At 47.1% G+C, this 20896-nt stretch overlaps 1 protein-coding gene across 3 annotated transcripts in view; it reads left to right on the top strand.

The window, feature by feature from the left end:
* Positions 1-32: 32 nt before the first annotated feature.
* The window catches only part of TGFB2 (transforming growth factor beta 2), an 84254-nt gene continuing 63390 nt past the window's right edge, over positions 33-20896 (top strand). Inside the window, exons 1-2 of one of the 3 annotated variants that reach the window (XM_040460945.1) lie at positions 33-1072; positions 15796-15879. In XM_040460945.1, the coding sequence (XP_040316879.1) occupies positions 727-1072; positions 15796-15879 (430 nt within the window). In that variant the 5' untranslated portion in view covers positions 33-726. The remainder of the gene's footprint in view (positions 1073-15795; positions 15880-20896) is intronic. The other 2 variants (XM_040460943.1, XM_040460944.1) reach the window with 2 other exon arrangements.

A 20896-nucleotide genomic window follows, 5' to 3' on the forward strand; every position in this document is an offset into this window, starting at 1 on the left:
CCCGAGCGCCGTGCGGAGCGCACCCGCCTCCCCGCGGCGCGCCGGGCTCGCCCCCAGCGCGCGCACACGCGCGCGCGCACACACACTCGCTCACACACTCACACACTCACACACGTGTGCGCTCTCCGCTCCGGAGCCGCGGCTGCTCCTGCTCTCAGCGCCGCAGTGGAAGGCAGGGCCGAACCGCTCCTTCTTTAAATACCTAAATTACCGCCCGGCCAGCCTCGGCGGCCCCCCGCACAGCGCTCCCGGCGCCCCTCCCGCCAGCTCGCCAGCTGCCAGCCCCGGGACCTTTTCATCTCTTCCCTTTTGGCCGGAGGAGCCGAGTTCAGATCCGCCACTCCGCACCCGAAACTGACACACTGAACTCCGTTTCCTCCTCTTAAATTTATTCCTGCCTAATAGCCACTCGTCTCTCCCCCCCACCCCACCCCCCAACTCGTCGCTCCAAGAAAACTTTTTCTTACTCCCCAAAGTTAGGGTTCTCCCTGCCCACCGTGTGTTAATGTTTCCACTTTTGGAACGACCTGCATCTTCTTTTTAAAGGAATTCAAGCAAGATACCTTTTTCCATTGGACGTTGACTCTCGATTGTTTGCAAAAGTTTCGCATTAAAAAAAAAAAAATCTACCTGATCTGTACTTGAGAGTTGTCGGTTTCTTTTTTTTTTTCTTAGTTTTTTTTTTCCTTTTTTTTTTTTTAAACTTTTTCCACCTTTAAAAAAAAAATGCACTACTGTGTGCTGAGCGCTTTTCTGCTCCTGCATCTGGTCACGGCCGCGCTCAGCCTGTCTACCTGCAGCACGCTCGATATGGACCAGTTCATGCGCAAGAGGATCGAGGCGATCCGCGGGCAGATCCTGAGCAAGCTGAAGCTCACCAGCCCCCCAGAAGACTATCCCGAGCCCGAGGAAGTCCCCCCGGAGGTGATTTCCATCTACAACAGCACCCGGGACTTGCTCCAGGAGAAGGCGAGCCGGAGGGCGGCCGCCTGCGAGCGCGAGAGGAGCGACGAGGAGTACTACGCCAAGGAGGTTTACAAAATAGACATGCCGCCCTTCTTCCCCTCGGAAAGTAAGTACTGTTTTTCGCTTCCATTCCCCGAGGCTTAGCGCTGCCCGAGGCTCTCGGGGCCGCCACGACTCCAGGGATCGCCCTTCCCGCTCCGGGTCCCCGTCTGCGCCCCCCCCCCCCCCCCCCCGTCCTCCGTCCCACCCACCTCCTCGCCAGTCGGGTGCCTGAGAACGTTAGGCTTGCAGTCGGCGACTTTCGACTTAATTTTCTCCATTTCTCCCTTCCCCCAACGCCTCGGTCCCGTACGAGGCGCGATTCTGTCCTTCTGGCCCCCGAAAGTCTCTTCTCGGCCACCAGCCAGGAGTCAGCCCCCCCTCCTCTGTCAAACGAGAGGCGCTCCCTAGGGCAGGGTCAAGCTGCGACGTCCCGGTGGGCTCGTTTTCTTGGCTTGGCGCGGAGCCCGCCGGGCCGGCGCACCAAGGGTTAAAAAAAAAAGTGGCTCAGAGCTAGCCTCTCCGGAAGGCGCCCCTTTCCGGGCCGACCTATCAGCGGGTTCCCCAAGCCTTCCCTATTGTCTCTAACGCCCCGAAAAATGTCAGCATCGTTGACACAAAACCCGGTTTGGAGACCCCTCGAACACTGACTCGACACCCTCGACTCTCGCATCTGTTGCCACAGCTGGGTGTTTACACTCCCCGCAGAGCGAGCCCTCGTCACCACGTCCCCTTTTGAGTTCACCTGGAGTGGTAGAAGGGACAACGTCGCTTCTGACGGGGCTTAAAAGCGTTTTACTTGGCGTTATTTTCCAGAATCCACTCAGACCTGTCTTAAGATCGCTGCTGGAGCAGATCGGTTTCCTCACGGGGTTTACCGTTTATCTTTCCTACTCCTAGAGCCTCGGCTCCCGGCCCTTGCACAGGCTTCCTTGCAGTCACTTTGGTGCATTCCTAAATCTCACGTAGGGTAGAAGACAGCCGATTTTTTCTTTTTTTAAACTGGCTTCTCGGAGGGCAGCTGGCATATAGTAGCAGAGGGAGTAGTAAAGTGATTTATCGTGCAGTTCCTGGGGGGGGGGGGGGGGGGGACCAGTTTGTGAGTAAGGTAATCCAATTTTTTAAAAAAAAAAAAAAAAAAAAAAAAAAAAAAAAAAGCATCATCCTCCAGTGATACCTGAGAGGGTTAAATACCAGGAAGAAGAAGAAGAAAAAAAGCTTCTACATTTGCTATTCCAAATCCCCAGTCATAAACTTTTCATTGGTTGCCCATTTCTCTCCTCCCCTTTCCATGCCCTATATACTTGCTGGCCGCCTTCACAAAGTCTCTGTGTCTTGCCTAAATAGATAATATGGCCATCTTAGTACTTTTGTCCTAGAGGCTCTAATTGCAGGCTGGTACTTCTCCTTCTTAATATTTCTTTTTAGTCTGACGAGTCCCAGTCCTGCGACTTTTCCCATGGCTTGTACTTGCAGGTCTCAGAACGTCAGCCCCTGTATCTAACCCCAGTCTTCCTGGCCACCTTTCTTTGGCTGCACCTTCTCGACTTCTTGTTCAAGAGCAGAGCAGATGCGGGGGATCCTGGCCAGCGGGATGGTTTTAGTACCGTCATGAGGGCCTTCCTCAACCGCCGTGATAAATGCAGACACCCAGCTTACTCCCCTCGGGAAGTAAAGCTTTCTACCTGGGGTGGAGCCAAGGAGATATTAGGAAAGAAAGTTGACTGTAATTGGCCCACAGTGCTTGAGACCAAACAGAAAGTCGAGTGAGTGCGTGTGCTTTCTCAAGCACGTGTATCCGTTCAAGGGGTATTTGGGCTGGTAGGTAGGGAGGTTATATAGAATCTGCACCGTATTTACCTGCGAAAGTTCAGATGAATTGCCAGCACTTTTATAACCGACAGGAGGTCTGATCTCTGCTCCTCATTAAGACAGGTGTGGAGAGAGCAAGTTACCTAAGAGGGTGTTGATTCCTTGCCCTTTCTGGTGCATCTCGGTCCAAATTGCTGAGATGATCCAGCCCAGAATAATGATCATCAGCAAATTGGAAAAATCCTCAGATTGTTGGGATTTCAGAGGATGTCACTGAAGATCAGCCTGTGGATTCTCTTCTCTATCCTACCTCCGGCCACCAAATAGATTAAAAGCTCTGATAAGTCCGGTATAAAAAATATATGCAGATCCTATCAGTTTTCATACAAAGAATGCAGCCTTCTATGGAAGTTTAGGAGCAGAAAACCATATTAAGAGCAGATTCGATACTACTGTGCAAGGGCTGTGGATAATTTTATAGAAAGTAGGTTAACTGATTTTCCAGCACTTTCTAGTTATACTGGAATATAGTGAAGCCTTCCAAAAAAAAAAGGGGAGAAAAGAAGAAATCACTCCACCATATTTTTAAAGAGCAAATTGAAAGTACAGCATTGGCTTATATACCAGCTTTCCCTCTTTAGGACTTTCCACCCAGCTTTTAACTCGGGCGTCACTGAAGTAACCGTGGGGAGGAGTGTGCCTGTCATTTCTTGCAGTGAATCCGGCAAGGGTCATAAGCCCCAGAGATGAAGGCATGGGAAAGATCACTGGTTCACTTTTTACCACCAACTTATTAGTGTTCAGGGAGTGACTTCAGCTCAAATATTACAAATATGCTCTAATTATACTCAATGAGCTATATATCATTACAGATTGCTGATAGCCCTTTGTGGGACATTTTATACAGTTCAGACTAAATATTTTTAGCAATGTGGAGATTTAAAAGTAAAAATATAAGAGATATTGTATATGCCCTCAGGCATATTTTGTTTTAAATATTATCCTTGGCCCAGCATACTGTATAAATATAGTAAATATGAATAGAACTGGCCAGGTGCCAATCTCCTAGGATGAATTTTAGTCAAGAAGGTATTTATGGGATATAAATAATACTGTGTCAACATTTAAAGAAGGGGTCTGATTAGGTTTGAATTTATTCATATTGATCTTTTCACATGCTGTTGGTTTAAGGCTCAAAGTGGAGTTATGCTAAGGTCTACCGATAGTTTACCCAGTGGGAATTAGTAGCCGTCTAGTCCTTTTGACAATGCACTTGATGTTCAAGGCACATTGATTTGAAAGACACTGCTCACAGCTTTAGAAATTTTGAGAGTGAGTCTGTCAACTAGGGTAAGAATCCAAATGATTGACAATTGGAATCGGTAGAGGCTTGGACAATCAAGGGAAGAAAGAGAAAGTTTCACTTTCTATCTTTCCTCTTACTTTATTCATCATCACAGATCGGGCAGTGTTGGGATCCTAACAGGTGGTGATTCCGCCCTCCCCCTCCCTTCCCGGGAACCTGTGGCAATGTCTGGAAACAGTTTCCGTTGTCATGACTTGGTAGGGAAGGGGTGCTACTGGCATTGACTGGGTAGAGGCCGGGTTCTGTTGCTGACCCCCCTAAAATGTACAGGACAGATTCCCCCCCCTCCACTCCCACCACCACGTACATCAGACACTCGTCCAGCCCCAAATGTCAACAATGTGCATGTTGAGAAGCCCTAGTAAGCCTGGTATTGATTTTGGCTTATTCAGTTCTGCTAGGAGTGCCATTTTAAAAGTAATATCCTAACCATAAAATAACTGAGTGTCCAAAAGGACATTAACCTGAGAGCATTGAATAGAAAGATAATTGGAAAGTTATCTTAATTAAGTGCGAGTATGTACTGGACCAGTTTGGTGTGATATGTACATTCTTATTATGCTCTTCGAGCACCTAAATTGAAGACATCAAAACTCCCCATTCATTTAGCCTAAATAATGATGTTGCCCCACTCATCAGTGACTTCGGGCAGCAGCAATGTGATGTTAGAACAGAGCAAGAAGAAATGAGGAGCAGTCTTGGATTTTCCTTGCAAGGAAAATCAGCAGTTCGTGTTAATGAAGAGTAGACCCTCCACCCTAGGCACCGGAAGAAAGTAAATAATTGTGTTGGTTCATTCTATCCTATTGAGCTAGATAAACTGAAAGCTACAGCCCGAGACATCACCATGAGGTTTCGTTTGTAATTGTGGCACATGAGAGTTAAGCATTCAATAGCAAACAACCTCCTTTTCTATTTCCCCTGTAATTTTCCAAGTGAAATCATGGAATGTAGAATGAATACCAATAGCACTATGGTTTTGGTGACTTCGACTTAAGATTCTATTCATGGACATGTCTTTCTGTATACAGATTGCTGGACTCTTGGCCAGCTGCCCAATGAAGGCAAATGTTAGCAATTGCTGGAACAGAGTAGTATTTTTGCTTTATATTCAGGGGTTTTATTTTTTAAGATTCTGTGTGTCCAGAGGTATGAGAAAGAAAGAGAGCAAGATCAAAGACAAGCGGATTTGACCCCTTGACTTCTACCATGATTGAGTTATTAACACACAATGGACCAGACTTTAATTTCTGCATTTTTAATTGTATCATTGCTTGTCCTAACTCTAGTGCCTGACTGTGGTTCCATTGAACTTAGGTCACATTCTTTCAGGATTTCCTCTCCTTTCCTCCTTTTGCTTTTCAAAGACTGGGAGAAAGATGCTGTTTATAACCGAAGGAGTTGGGCCGCTTTTGTTGCCAGGTGAGACCAAGCTCGCTGCAAGCTTCTCCTGAGGCGTCCCCGTCCCGTGGAGGCTGGGCTTTGCGAAGCTAGAGGGGCAGGTGGGGACCTCTTGACCTGGCAGAGGGACCTGGAGCCCTCTGTGTCTCCACAGCGACCCCTGGGGTCTACTCACGGAGCTGCACTTTCTACATTCTGACTTTTCCCTGGCGAGAAGACGCTGATGTAACCTAGTCCGAGCATCTTTCATATAAAGATATGAAAGAATGACAGATCATTTTTCCTAGAGGAAACTGAGACGCGAAAAAAAAAAAAAGGGGGCTAATGACTCACTGCTGATCCCACATCAAATCTGGGTTAGCACCGAGGAGGTCACTGACTGTTAGGCCTTCGCCCAGAGATTACAACACACTTCGGGCTGCATTTTTAGAAGGTTAGGAAGACAGAGTGGAGGAGCCGGGGCCCTGGGCGGGCGTGCTGGCGACCACCGGGTGGCTCTCGGTCCGACCCCGCCCCCCGCCCCCCGCCCCCTGCCGCCGCTCCCACCCCCCTCCCCGCTTTCTGCTGTAAGGTGAGCAGCCTCAGGGCAGAGAGGCTGCGAGAAGGAGTTCTGAAAACAGCCCTTTCAGCTGTCTTGATGTAGCATTTCCGGTCCTGACGGATCCTGGAGAGAGGATCTGGATTTGCCAGATGTGCTCGCTCTACGCAGGCAGCCTTTCTCCTGCAGGGTGTATTCCACTTTGCAGATTCGGAACAGCTTGATGAAATGTGCTTTTGGCCCAGATAAACAAATGTTTCCATTGTCATTTTGAAACCATATGGTGCGCTTTTGTTGTTTAATATTCTTTAAACAAAGATCGTTTTAAACCTAGGCATTCAGCCTTCTCCAGGTATTTTAAATTAAATAGCTCGCTAAAGATTCTTGGATGGGTTTGCCAAGACTCAAAGCCGGCCTCTTCACTTGTTTAGGAGAAATTCGCATCCTGCTGCAACCACCGCGGGGTGGGTAGTCATTTGTTTCTTTCCTAACGTCGGAAATCCGGAAGTGGGTGTTGAACTGCACTGCCCTGTGACCACCTTGCGCCCTGGGGCCGGCTTGGTGGCCTTGGCTCTGCATAAAACTGCCCTTTGACCTCTTCCCCACAGTCTCTGCATTACCTTCTTCTTCAGCTATTCTGGAATATCTGCGTGCATGGCCGTTACCTTCACTTTACCAGGCCTCCCTTTCTTCCCTTCTAAAGATGGAGAATATGCCTGTGTCCTAGGGTTGTCGGGTGGAGGAAGGCCTGCGGAAAGAAGCGCCTAGCTCTGCGTGCAGCACGTAGTAGGTCTTCTTTGCAGCTATTGGTTCATTGAATCTCAAACATCATTGATTTTCAGAAGCGCCATTATTTTGTGTGGCACCAAGAAAGCAATATTACTGACCATTAATTCTACCATGCCGCTAATTGTAAGACACATTAAAAAGAGGGATTTTAGAGATATTAAGGTGGGATTAAAAGCAGGGTTCCGCGGGGCGCCTGGGTGGCGCAGTCGGTTCAGCGTCCGACTTCAGCCAGGTCACGATCTCGCGGTCCGTGAGTTCGAGCCCCGCGTCAGGCTCTGGGCTGATGGCTCAGAGCCTGGAGCCTGTTTCCGATTCTGTGTCTCCCTCTCTCTCTGCCCCTCCCCCATTCATGCTCTGTCTCTCTCTGTCCCAAAAATAAATAAACGTTGAAAAAGCAGGGTTCCGGGAACTACTCCCGCCAGCCTGGAATATCACTGGTACCTTCACTTCATTCTTGTCTTTGTATTACTTCCACTCAATGGATCCATTTCCCTTGCTTACGTGGATCGGGCTTTAGGTGACCTTTGTTGCGTAAGAGACTGGGGAACAAAGGCGGGAAGGGCTGGTAATTCACTGGGTCTAGTGCTGTCTGTCTTCGTATAGGAAGCCCTTGAGAATTTAGGCTTCTTAGGTAAGATTTCAGATTTCTTAGATAAAATCCAAGACCTCTCAGGGTCTGGCCCCTCCTTGCTCAGCCCCACGTCTTGCTAAATCCCTGCATGAAAACTACACTCTGGCCACAGCGGCCTGTTTGCCTTTACCCAAATGGGCCATTTATTTTTGTGCCTCCGGGCCTTTGTCTGTGCTGTGTCTTCTGCTTGGAGATTCATCTTTTAACACCTTTCAACAGCCTTTGAGCTTTAGGCAGATGTCAAAGCCTTTGATTTGTGAATTAGTTCATCCTGTGCAGCCTCACAAGACGGATAACTCATCTCTACAGCAAGCGGCCTCTTCTCTTTTGCCATCGGGAAAATCTAGCCAAATTGCAGCTGGCTTCTTCACCGGTTTGTAAATTGCCTCAGAACGGGAGCTGATTCTCACAGAAACTAGTGCATCGTATTTGCTCAATACCTGCCTCATAAACGAATGAGCATTTCCCTTTAGAGAATAAGATCGACCTACCAGACGAAGGATTTATGGTTCCCAAGCATCAGGACCAGGTGATGTAGAGATGAAATCGACTCCCCTTCATTATCAGGGAGAATGTGACCCATGGATCCTATCGCTGTGGGAACGGCAGCACTGGGCTTCTCGTACCCATACATTTCCTGTTTCCGGTTTTACAGATAATAAAGAGCATCATGGTGAGAATGATAATGATGGCATCCAACCTTCGCTGGGCGCTGACGATGTGTCGAGCACAGTCTTAAATATTTTACATGCAAGTCCTCATTGGATCCTCACCAGTAACCCTATAAAGTCCGTACTAGTATTTTCCCTGGGACATATGAGGACCTGGACGTAACTATTTCTATCAGGGATGTGACTTATTAAAGTAAGGCTCTTAGTTACCACAGATAATCGAGACCCTAAAATAAGAGACCAGGAAATGAAGAGCCTGACTTTCCTGGCCCTCTTGCAAAACGATGTAGCACATCCACGGAAGAGTGGTATCTCTCCTCTCCTACCATGAATTATGTTGTTAAGCTCTGAATTCTTTCCCTACAGAAGGCATTATACCACTGAGGCCATGGTCCTTTTCCCATGGTCCTCTTCTCTGCCTTTAACACATTCAACTTTTATCTTTATATTTGGTTGATGCAAAAATGCTGATTTATCAAGTCCCTGGTTTTGGCCTGGAGCTGCAGCCGTTTCTTCACCAACGTTTTGATAGGTTTGATGGAAGGAGGATTCATCCTGTCTCTTTCAGAGAATTAGTGTTTTGGGGAAGGCAGGTTGGTGTGGTAATGAGCACGGGGATAGCATCAAACACAAGGCCAATGGCAGTTGTTAGAACATGGTGGTCTTGTTTTAGTTAGCTAGTTAGCAGCTTCGCTGGTTCGTCGCCTGTTGTCCAAACTCCATTCTGATCTTGACTGTGCCATTCGTGGCTTTGTGGCCCCTTATTTAACCTGACCTCAGTTTCTTCTCTTCTAAAGATAAAGAAAGAGACACCGGGGTGACTCAGGCAGTTAAACGTCCGACCGTTGGCTCAGGTCATGATCTTGCAGTTTGTGGGTTCGAGCCCCGCATTCAGCTCTGTGCTGACAGCACGGAACCTGCTTGGGATTCTCTCTCTCTCTCTCTCTCTCTCTCTCTCTCTCTCTCTCTCCTCTGCCCCTCTCCCTCTTCTCTCTCTCTCTCTCTCAAAATAAATAAATAAACTTAAAAAAAAAGTAAAGATGAAGACAATAACACCCATTCCCTAGCGTCAGAAAGGACTGATGAAGACGTGGGTAAAAAAGTGTAGCTGTTTCTGGCACCTACTAGGCTTGCTTTGCATTGAATCTCAAGGGCATCTTGTGGCGCAAGTTCAGCACGTTAATTTCCAGTTTTGATTTTTTTTTTTTTTTTTTTGACATCTCAAGATGTTACCAACCGTTTCAAGGGGTATATACGTGTTTAGGGAAAACATGTCTCAAGTATTTTCACCGATCTCTCTGACTATGCATATGGCTCACATAGCATTCACCCCTTTATCTTTCTCGGCCAGAAAGTTTGAAATGCAGTGACGCAGGGAGCGGATGTGGTTCCTAAGAAGCTGATACTAAGAGGGTGCTTCTGTGTAAGGTGCTTCTGGGCCTGGTTCAGTCCTTCTTCACAGGTTTCCTGCCCCTGCCCCGCCCCCGCTCCCGCCAAGTGAGAGTCTGCTGAGATGGAATCCAGGCCATTTGCACTCAAGGCTGAGCCAGGTCAGGCAGCCAAAGTTAAGCTGTGGTGGACCTCATTTCACCTCCATAACCAAGCACTGGCCGCAACAGTTTCTTAGCTGTCAGGTGATTCATTTTTAAAAAGGCCTTAGCGACAAATGACATCAGGGAGTAGAAGTCTCCACGAGGAAGATGGATGGCAGGAAGGAGAGAGGGTGGCCCAGGGTCACCACAAAGGGTCTGAGGAGGAAATGAAAACTTGGGAGGTGATAGCCGAGAGGAGAGGCCTCACCAGGCCCTGGGCGGCTGTTCCCGGTGCAAGATGTTCTCCGTGCGAGGGAGCCTCCTGCTTTCCTGGGGCAGCCGAGTGAAGCCATTTCATTGGTGTGAGAAAAACATTGCCGTCCAGGCGGAGTTACGTTTACCGGATGTAGCCTCTGCTGGATTTCCCAACAGCCGAGAAAGCCATCATTTGTGGACCAGGACGATCCCTTCGTTCTCTCGCATGAGCCCTTGGATATGTTATCACCCGACAAGTTGGAAGCGTGGGGCTTCGATACCCCTTTAACCGTGGGGACTGAGCAATTGGAGGCAAACGGAAAATGCTTTCTGGAGGTTGTGAAGCTCAAACCTTCTGAAAATAGTTCAGATGCATTTCCGAGCTCCCCCCGCAGCTGTCTGCCCTTGCTGGCACGTTCCACGCGTTCCTCAGCGAGAGCACCGCTCTCGGTCAGGCCCTCCTTGCTGCCTGCATGCTGGGACCGGGGAAGCGGGCTCTTCCTGAAGCAGAGACACTGGCTTGCTGACAATGTCTATTTCAGCATGCGACGGCTTTTTTGGGAGATGTTGTTTGTTTCAGGAAATCCTGCAGCATCTTTCCAGTCTCCTGCAAGAAAAAGAAAAATGTTTGCGACTTAGACCTTGGCTCTGCTCATTTGGCTTTCCCTATCTGACCCACACCACGCTGACAAATACCACATCTGTCTTGACGAGCCGGTTCACAAATAACTACTCATTCATAACTTTAGGCTGTTGTAAGGATCCTTATTTGTTACTTCATCTTGGGAATAGGAATGCAGAGTTTGGTTTTGAGAAAGACCACAAGTCCAGCGGCCTTTGCAAATCTAGATGGAAGCACTTTTTGGTGTCTTTTAAGCGCACTAAAACATTTATGGTTTTCAAAACGTCAATGGGAATTTTTGGGAAAATATAATTTAATTTTTGAGTCTTGGACTCATTTCAGTATTGGTAATTCAGTGCTGTTTTTAGACCAGATCGATCAGAGATTATTCTCTCTAGACCAGATTCGGCAGTGGAACAGTGGTTCCACTTGGGAGTTTGGTTCTTATTTGGTCATTTATTTTTCCATCCATTGGCTTAATCTCATTTTCACTTCTGCTTTGACGTCTTAATGACAATACCACTGAAGTTGTTGCTCCCTGCTTTATGATAAAGGCTTAGAAGTAAGTTGCTGGCTGAGAAAGCACCCAAAAGAGTGGATGACATATTCAGAGTCTACTTTAGAAGGACAAAAAAAAAAAAAAAAAAAATCACAGACTGAGGACTTTTTTTTTTTTTCCCCAGAAGTTAGGCGATTTGGTAAAAAGAGCTGCCCCTTCAGAGGTCTGTTTGGGCTTTCTGAGGGGAAATGTTCCCACATCCAAGCTCATACCTTGGCATTTGGGGCTCTGGATGTTAGTGGGGAAGAAACAGAGATGGGAGTGAGCCGGAATTCCTAGCTTTAACTGGAAGTAGCTGGACAAGAACCAGAGCTGAGTTCTGGCCGCCTCCTCAAGCTCGGAAGGATCCGTGCTCACCTGTAGATACGTCTTTTGGGGCACCTGAGTGTCTCACTTGGTTGAGCATCCAGCTTTGGCTCGGGTCATGATCTCACAGTTGGTGAGTTCGAGCCCCACATCAGGCTCACTGCTGTTGGCATAGAGCCCACTTTGGATCCTCTGTCCCCCTTTCTCTGTCTCTCCCCTGCTCACACACGCGTGCTCTCTCTCTCTCATAAATAAATAGTCTGTTAAAAAGTCATGTTGATTTGAATACTAATTTAGTCACTCATTTGTACCCCCTCAGAGTATAAAGCCCTAGTTAAGTATGTTAATGAAAGTGAAGTATGTTAATGGAAGTCACTGGTTAATGGAAGTTACTGGTCAGATGTATGAACTAAACCCTGAACCGCCACTGTTTTGCCTACTCCCTAAACTTGTGCTTCTCTCCCCCATAGAATAAGGCGACTGGTGCTGATTTGTCTTGGAGAGAGACATATTTTGGGAGAATTCCACTGTCACAAAATGTCACCATCAATAATGAAACTATGTGTAGAGAGTCATGTTTAATTTCATTAATTCTTTGGCACTAGTATCCAGATTCTAGAAAGAGGGTCTCGAGCCCAGCTGACCCCGAGTCATTATACATTTGGGATCAGCAGTCTGCCCTCTCTCAGTAACATTTGCTGGGAATTCACGAAGTAGAGACGCATTGTAGTTAAGTGTTGGGAAGAAATGATAGTACCCACGTACGAAACTGCTGCAGTCATGAGAAGGATGTTTGTGGGGCAGGTTTGGAGGGATTGAGGTGGGGACTAATTCCACACCAAGTTTACTGGAGCATTTGTAATGGCATTTAATTATGGTTAAGCTATCTTGCAGCCAGAAATGCTTTCTCTTTCATAGACACTTTCACACTACAAAAAACCACTACTTACCCAGAAAAGTAGACTTTATGAGAGGCTGATTTTTCCCTGATCCACCTGGTTGGATTGCCTCAAGGTCAAGTGAGATTTTGTAAAAGTCCTTTTTGAACTATAAGTCACAAATACCTATACTAAAGTTTCTCAAATTTTACCATGCAAAAGAATTCCCTATGTCAGTAGTAGTGCTTGTTATAAATGGGGTTTCTCAAACTTTTGTCTCCTACCCTCCATCCACACTGGGATTCAGTAGTTTTGTTTATTTATTTTAAAAAAATTAAATGTTGATTTATTTTTCAGAGACAGAGAGAGACAGAGTGGGAGCAAGGGAGGAGCAGAGAGAGAGGGAGACAAAGAATCTGAAGCAGGCTCCAGGCTCTGAGCTGTCAGTGCAGAGCCTGACACGGGGCTCCAACTCAGGAACTGTGAGATCATGACCTGAGCTGAAGTCAGATGCTTAACCAACTGAGGCACCCAGGGTGCCCCCGGGATTCAGTAGTTTTAAGGTGGGCTCCAGAAACCTGCCCTTTGACAAGAAAGCCAGGTGATTCTTAGGCAGGAGCTCCAGAAGACGCTCCGGAAACACTCTGTTTTTGTTTTGTTCCTTAGCTTTATTCCTTAGCTGTGTCTTCACAGGCAAAATGAACCTTACAACTTTTACAGTTAATATCGTAATCTTTTAGGCATTTTGCAAACTACCCATGCAAAATTTTAATTCAGGACCATTTCTATCTTCCGGCGTAACACGAGTGATAGTTCTCCATTATCAGTCAGTGAGTGCCCAAATACTTCTAAAAAGGACTGTTTCTCTAAAACTAATTCATGTCTCGGAATTTCATAGGTGTTCACACTTTATACAGCATTTCATACATATCCAAAGACTCATTGATCTAAAAAAGCATATTCCTACCACAGTGCCGCTTTAGTCATATGGATTGTTGAGACTGATTTTTTTAAAAACTAAGAATTGCTTTCTTTAACCTAAATAATCACTATTAGCATCACTTCTGTCTCCATCCGATTTCCGGTCTTTACTTCTGCACAATGGATCAGCACCAGAGCGCCCTGTCTTTTGGCTTTGCTTAAAAACAAACAAACAAAACAAAGCAAGAAAACAAGGAAAGAAAGGATTTAATACAGCAGCTTTATAACAGAGTAAAAGTAAACCAAAGGTGCATACTTGAAGACTACTTGCTGGAAATTGCAAATGACGGTAGTTACCTTGCCTTGGTCCCACCCAGACTTCCTCTGACCTGGGTGACCTGGGGCATTTCAGAGATCGGGATTCTGTTACTAGAACTGTCCCTCTTCCGGCATCACGACATCCACTGGCCTGAAGAAGGTGCTGTTTCCCAGGAAAAGGAGTTAAATCCCCCCAAGAAGTGCACAGGGCCATAGTTGGAAGAAAAAGTGTTGCTAGCCAAGCGACTTCCTCTGCATATTCTGCCTTTCTCTGGCTATAGTCTTGGAGATTTTTATTTAAGATAACTTTCAGCATCTCTTGTTAGAGGTCAGATATGAACGAGGATTTTGTTTGACTTGCTAATCTTGCGACAAACAGTTTATACCCAGTGTAGCTTCCTGTCTTGGCTGACGGGTTATTCGAGGGAATTTTCTCCCTGTTAAGGCTGTGTAGAGGCTCTAAAAATAAACAACATGGTTGCTCATTGGGGAGAACACGTGTGAGCAGATGCCGGCTGGTAGCGGCATATGGTGGCAAGATGATAGTGGCATATTGCAGAAACCTGGGTGTTGGCCTTCGTCTTCCATGCCATCCGGGCCATCCGGAGTCCCAGAGTCTCCACGAAACAGGGCTCTGACCGGAAGGTGTAACCCCCAGAAATGTGAAAGCATGGCCTTGGGGTCTTGGTAGTGGGTGGAACGTTGGAGACGGTAAGTTACAGGGTATGGAAAAAAAAAAAAAAGGCTTCCTTATCCATTTTCAAAGTGAGAGATAAAATAGGCACAAATCTGGCAAAAAAAAAAAAAAGAGAGAGAGAGAGAGAGAGAGAAGCATCCACCCACAAGGCTTTTGTCTTTGGTCAAAAGAAGTTTGCAAGTCAGGTCTGAAGAGTGGCAGTGATAACCGCTTTTGGAGGACGTACCCTAGGTGAACGGAAGGTACATGGATTTTACATCTGGGTGGGGAGCTCGGGAAGAAGTAGGTTCACACCAGGTCTGGAAGCCGGTCGGGGATTCGTCTATCAGATGAGATAACTCATAGTATTACCTCCCTCGATCACCTTCAATTTGCCAGTGTCATTGTGATCTTCTAAAACCCCTCAGGGGTAGCGTTACGTATGCCTCATCTTACAGAAACAGAGGTTTGGGTAAAGCCAGGGATTTGTTCAGAGTTTCACAGGAAACCAGGGACAGGGTAAAGGTTTCAGTCTACATTTTGTTTTTTTTTAATGTGTATTTATTTTTGAGAGAGAGAGACAGAGACAGAGACAGAGCAAAAACTGGGGAGGAGCACACAGAGAGGGAGGCACAGAATTCAAAGCAGGCTCCAGGCTCTGAGCTGTCAGCACAGAGCCTGACACGGGGCTTGAACCCACGAACTGCAAGATCACCACCTGACCTGAAGTCGGACGCTTAACCGACTGAGCCACCTAGGCGCCCCTCAGTCTACATGTTCTTATGCAAAAATCCATTTGTCACTCACTCCACCCCAGACAGAACACTCAAGAGTGTTTTCTCTTCAATTAGAGGTATTTTTCGGTGCATTTTCTTTTATAAAAATATGGTGGGCGATATACGAGATGTAGTTGCTGTTACTTTAGAGAAAGAAAAGTTCAGAATTTCGTGATGGGATAACTGTCATGGCAGATGCGTTTAATCCATCCCACGTAGCCCTAGATTTCTAAACTGTAGCTCAGCAGCCCCGAACCAAGATCCACTCGCATTTTTGACTTATTCGAAGAGTTTCCACACGCGGGTTAGAAATGACGATGGGGGTCTTAAGAAAACTGAAATCTAGGCCAACCAAATGAAACATTCAGTTTCATTCACAATGGTAGGCTGTCTTTTGTCAAAGGAGGTCAAGGCCCTTCCTGTTCATCTTTAATATAAGTCACGGTATTTATTTTACCATTTCCGTATATAAATTGTGCATTGTTATTTTGACACTAGAGCTAAGTGTTAAAGGGAAAACGGAATTCAGGAGCGTGGCTGGTGGTTAAGAGATCAACAGATCTGGGACCAGAATCCAGAATCCCTCGTAACTCCTTGGTCCCTGAGTAGCAGGGACCTTATGTATGTGGGGGAATAAGTATGTTCAGAGAGGCCCCTTGGACTTTGAATCTTTGTATAGCTCTGTGCGAGGCGTCTCCTCAGTAAAATAGCTAATGACTGTGCTTTTTAAAACTCCTAGCTGTCTGCCCAGTTGTTACAACACCCTCTGGCTCAGTGGGCAGCTTGTGTTCCAGACATTCCCAGGTGCTCTGTGGGTACCTTGGTGAGTATACTTGTCTGCTTTATACCTCATTTGATGTAGTGACATCCAGTCCATCTTTCGTGTGTGTCTCCTGTGGGGAACTTGTCGGAGGCAAGATAGAATTCTGAAGTGCAGCCTTGTTGCTGAATAGTCACAAAGGCGCCCCGAAGTGTCAGTCACAGTTTACCTGAGAAAAAGTTGTGAACAGCTTTGCAGTAACTGATGACTTAATTGTTGTATGTGAAAGAACGGATTGTGGGTATATGACATGTGTGTCCCGGGGGGTGGCATAGTGATCCGAAAGACGGATCTGCGACACCACCCCCCCCCCGACCCATGGAGGATGCTTTCTGAGGGGTTGAACAGCATGGCCAAAACGTCAAGTGTCATTTGTTTGTTATCTTTTTTGCATCTATGTTCTTCTGCCCGGCATACAGTAGTTGCTCAATTAATGTTTCTTGTACTCGACGGAAGGGGAAGAAGGAACTTTTCTTCTTCATAGGGAAGCCTAGGGGAAAGTTGCCATTATCTGTGACCTTCATGGTGTCATTTGTGGGTTGCCTGAGAGTGGATTGTCATGGGTCAGGCCTTTGGCCGACTGGACGTGGGAGCTGGCCACTCAGCCCTGACCCTCAGCACAAGCGCACACCCCTCAGAGCCAGTACCACGTGCGAGGCCGAGGGGCACTGAAGCCAGCGGTCTCAGTGCTTTCTGATTCGAAACGGTAATCAATTCAGCCAGCCTTTATTGAGTGCCTACTGTATGCCGAGCAGGGAGACCACAGCAAAATAGGACTCAGATGATCCTGAGGTATTCAAGAACTCAGGGGTCCGAAGTTGCCCCTGATCCATGTTCAGGAAGAAATGAAATGAATTTGCAATCCTGGCATTGGTTCACTTGCATTTTTGAGACCCCAAGAAGGTTTGGATGATATTGGTGCTAAATGTGGGCGGAGGTCCCGGATAGGGACAAAAGAAATGTTTTTATTACCCTGGTAGATACCTGATTCACTGGTATATCCTCCTCTGCAATGTACCATGCCCAACCTTGCTTCTTAGGAATCAAGGAATGAAGGATTAAAGTAGTTTATTTCCAATGGGCTAGGCCGGGTTTCCTCAAAAAGAACTGATTCTACTGAGACGATACATTTATTTTCATGAACTGAAGTGGCTAAGAACTGCCATGTGGAAAGAGTGAAAAGTTTAATCCATGCTTTTAGATTTCCCTTTTGTGAGACAGATTATATGTTGTTTTCAATCCACAATTTGTATTTCATTTCACTGTCCAAACCAAGAAGAGTTAATTATCTGGTGTTTGTCCCACTAGCTTTTTGGAAAAGGAAAGGGAGGATGGAATGAGAGGAGGAAAACATTTGTTGACTCCCTCCCGTGTCCCTGGCACTTAAGAGGCGTCATCCTGACCCCTTCCCCGTGTCGGTGGGTTGGGCACGGCCTGGATGACGATCCCCACGTGTCAGGAGACCGTGGCTTGGACAGGGAAAGACCCTGTCCTCGGGCACAGCACAGGCAAAGCCAGGATCTGAATTCAGGTCTGGCCTCCGTGCCCTCCACCAGGCCACGGAGCTCCCACACTTTCCTGCCTCCTTTTTGCGTCCCCTTTGAAATCTCGTCCCCTTCATTTTTATCACTTTCTCGGTGACCACTTTGGATTCGTTTCCTTGTCCGCTTTTCTTCCCCTAGTAAACGTGTTGAGAGCCCCACTCTGCTTCCTTGTGTGGTTTTTCCTCTCAGACACTCCTCACTTGGGGTTATTTTTGGTCATTTAATTGCTACAAGCTTCCTTCTTTCTTTGGTGAAAAAAAAAAAAAAAAACACTGGAAACCCACCCTGCTCTTCAGCGAGTCTGGGAAGATCAGGAGTGTCTCCGAGGGTGTGGAAAGGAGAGATAGGGCACCAGCCCCATGTAGATTCCCGTACAGTGGGAGGCTCTGTCACCCCGCCCCCGGCCTCCAGGCCTGTGGGAAGAGCCTGCGGACCCCTTTCAGACCTTCCATAGAAGACCGCTGAGCAGTGGGGCTCTGCATTTTTTTTTTTTTTTTTTTTTTTGTCTCTGTTCTTAGAAATAGTAATTGAGTAAAAATGTAAGTGAGTGGGTGCCAGGGGGCAAGTGTCCAGGGTCAGGGTGAATTTCTCCATGCTGAGTGTGATTCTGAGCGCTCGTTAAGTGGAGGCTGGCCTGTGCCAAGCGGCTCCACGGCCATCCCTGTCACCTTGTGTGAACCGCCTCTCCCTTCCAAGGAGATGTTGGGAGCGGCCGGAGGGAGCTGGGCCTGTGGCGCCTCTTGCTGTTCTCACTCTCTAACCTGGGTGTAGTTGATAACTCCGTGTTCTGACACCCACGACTGGACTGGCGGTGCTGATGCTTCATCAGCTGGAAATGAAATCCTCTGGAGGACGAAATGGTCCTTGCTTCTCACAGCCCATGTGGCTGCTGAATCATTTTTCTCTTTTTAAATTCATCACCCCCCCCCCCCCAAAATCTTGGTTGAGATCAGGTTAGCCTGCCTGAAGCTTTTCCTAATGAGATAGAAGAAGCCAGATCAGCAACTGGAAGGGGCTCCCTGTGGATAAATGGATTGAAAATTGTGAAGGCAAAGTCAGGTGGTTTGGGGTTTGATTTTGGTTTTGGTTTTGGCTTTTTTTTTTTTTTTTTTGAGAATTTACTGAATGAGAGGCTGTTAAGTAGCCCCGTGAAGGTTTAAAGATGGTGTTTCTGGGGCGCCTGGGTGGCGCAGTCGGTTAAGCGTCCGACTTCAGCCAGGTCACGATCTCGCGGTCCGTGAGCCCGAGCCCCGCGTCAGGCTCTGGGCTGATGGCTCAGAGCCTGGAGCCTGCTTCCGATTCTGTGTCTCCCTCTCTCTCTCTGCCCCTCCCCATTCATGCTCTGTCTCTCTCTGTCGCAAAAATAAATAAAAACGTTAAAAAAAATTAAAAAAAAAAAAAGATGGTGTTTCTCAAAGCGTGGCCTGCGTTTGTATCTCCCGAGGTGTCACAGAAAGCAGATTCCCTGGCCTGGTCTCAGACCAGATCCGTGGATCTCAAGATCCGTGGAGGGGGGCAGGGGGAGTGGAGGCACCTGGACACCTAAGCAGACAGCGAGGGCTGTTCTGACCTCACTGGTGCTTGTGGATGCTCCGATTGTGCAGGTCTGTGTACTCACAGCCCTTCAGCATGGAAGGATTCAGACCCGGTAGGGCTTCGGTTTGATCAGCTGGTTCTGCAAGTGTGGGACCCTTAATCCACGGCACGGCAGAATCTTGGCCCCGAGCCTTCCATTCTCCCACGTGCGTGCAGATACCGAGGTAGGGCTGTTGTCAATAGTGTCACACATTTCCCTTGCTCACTCTTCACCACAGAGGGAGCGATGAGTGCGTAAGGAAATAAATTAGACACACAGGGTAATGGGTGCCTAGTTTGGAAGTTATGCTTGGGGGTGAATTTTTCCCCTCAAGCGCCTTCAACCGGGCAGCTGTGAGCGGAAGGAGAATTTGGAAAACTCGTGTATTATGTGTAAGTGACATAGATAACGTATAAGTCCATGTATAGTGTTTAATTTCTTGAGGTTCTGTTGGATCAAAGCACTGCCGACCTCTTCATGGCCTGAATTCTGTTCTCAGACATTCCATGGGGTAAGGATCTAGCCGACAATGGAATGTAAACTCTACTCACTCTCTCAGCCAAACTCAGCTTTGAGGAACGGCAGTTTCCTCTTTCCAAATGCTGTTTTTCTCAACGAGAGGTAGTAGAGCAGGTGCAAATCTGACCAGCTATTGAAAAGAAAAGTTAATGATAAGTTGCTTGGTATCTATGCAGTCCTGTACCTCCTGTTATTCCGATGTGGTTTTGGAACCATAAGTATTTTGAATCCGGCCACACATTATGGATATTCTGTAACTACTGTAGGATTTTGGGGCTATCAAACTATTTACAGAAATGTTCGGTTCTACATGGACTATATCACCAACCATCCCACACGATTGAAGTATGAAAAGAATGCAATGAATGAAAAGTATGCAAAGAATGAACGCAGATGGTATTAATACTATTTCCCCCCTGGGGGCGCCTGGGTGGCTCAGTCGGTTAAGTGTCCGACTTCAGCTCAGGTCACGATCTCGAGGTCCGCGAGTTCGAGCCCCGCGTCGGGCTCTGGGCTGACGGCTCAGAACCTGGAGCCTGCTTCCGATTCTGTGCCTCCCTCTCTCTCTGCCCCTCCCCCATTCATGCTCTGTCTCTCTCTGTCTCAAAAATAAATAAACGTTAAAAAAAATTAAAACAAAATACTATTTCCCCACAAAGCTTTTAATGAAAAGATCTCTACATTAATTACAAATACAGGTACAGTTCTGAGAGAAATGAATGTCAAATGCATGCAGAGATTGTGGGAAGGCACAGGTAGAAACAGGACACTCTTATGATATTAGTTCATTCTACAGTATTTACCAAGTGTCTGCCGTGCGTCAGGCACCGATCTGGGCACTAGTGACCCTGATAAGTGAATCAAACAGCAAAACACCTTTGTCCTTAGAGAGGTCCACCACCTTTTGGAGGAAGATAAATAATTCATTTTAAAAAACGAAATAAGAATGGCAGAATTTTGAAAACGTTAGAGCGGAAAACGTGGAGCAGGGTCGTGGCTGGAGAGGCGAGTTGGAATTTCAGAGAAGCTGGGCATGGAAGCGTTCGTGGAGAGGGTGGCATTTAAGCAGAGGCTTGAAGGAGGTCAGAGAGGAGCCTGGAGCTGTGTGGGAAAGACCACTTCTGGTAAAGGGGACAGCCAGTGCTGCTCTGGTCGTGTTCCAGGATGATCAAAAGTGTCCTAGGAGAGGAGATGAGAGAGATGGTATTGGACAGACAGGTCCTTGTAAAGCCTGTGGCTTTTCCTCTGAGCAACAGAGGGAGGACGGTGGTTTTCGTCAAGGTTGTCCTGGTGGCTGTGAAGTTGAGAATAGTCCGCAGGGTGACTGACGTAGGGGCGTGAGGTGCAGTGAGGAGGTCTTCGTAATGCATCGCGACGGCCG

This window comes from Herpailurus yagouaroundi, unplaced genomic scaffold (genome assembly GCF_014898765.1).
Source record: "Herpailurus yagouaroundi ecotype Mexico unplaced genomic scaffold, PumYag 253, whole genome shotgun sequence".
Classification (NCBI taxonomy): domain Eukaryota; kingdom Metazoa; phylum Chordata; class Mammalia; order Carnivora; family Felidae; genus Herpailurus; species Herpailurus yagouaroundi.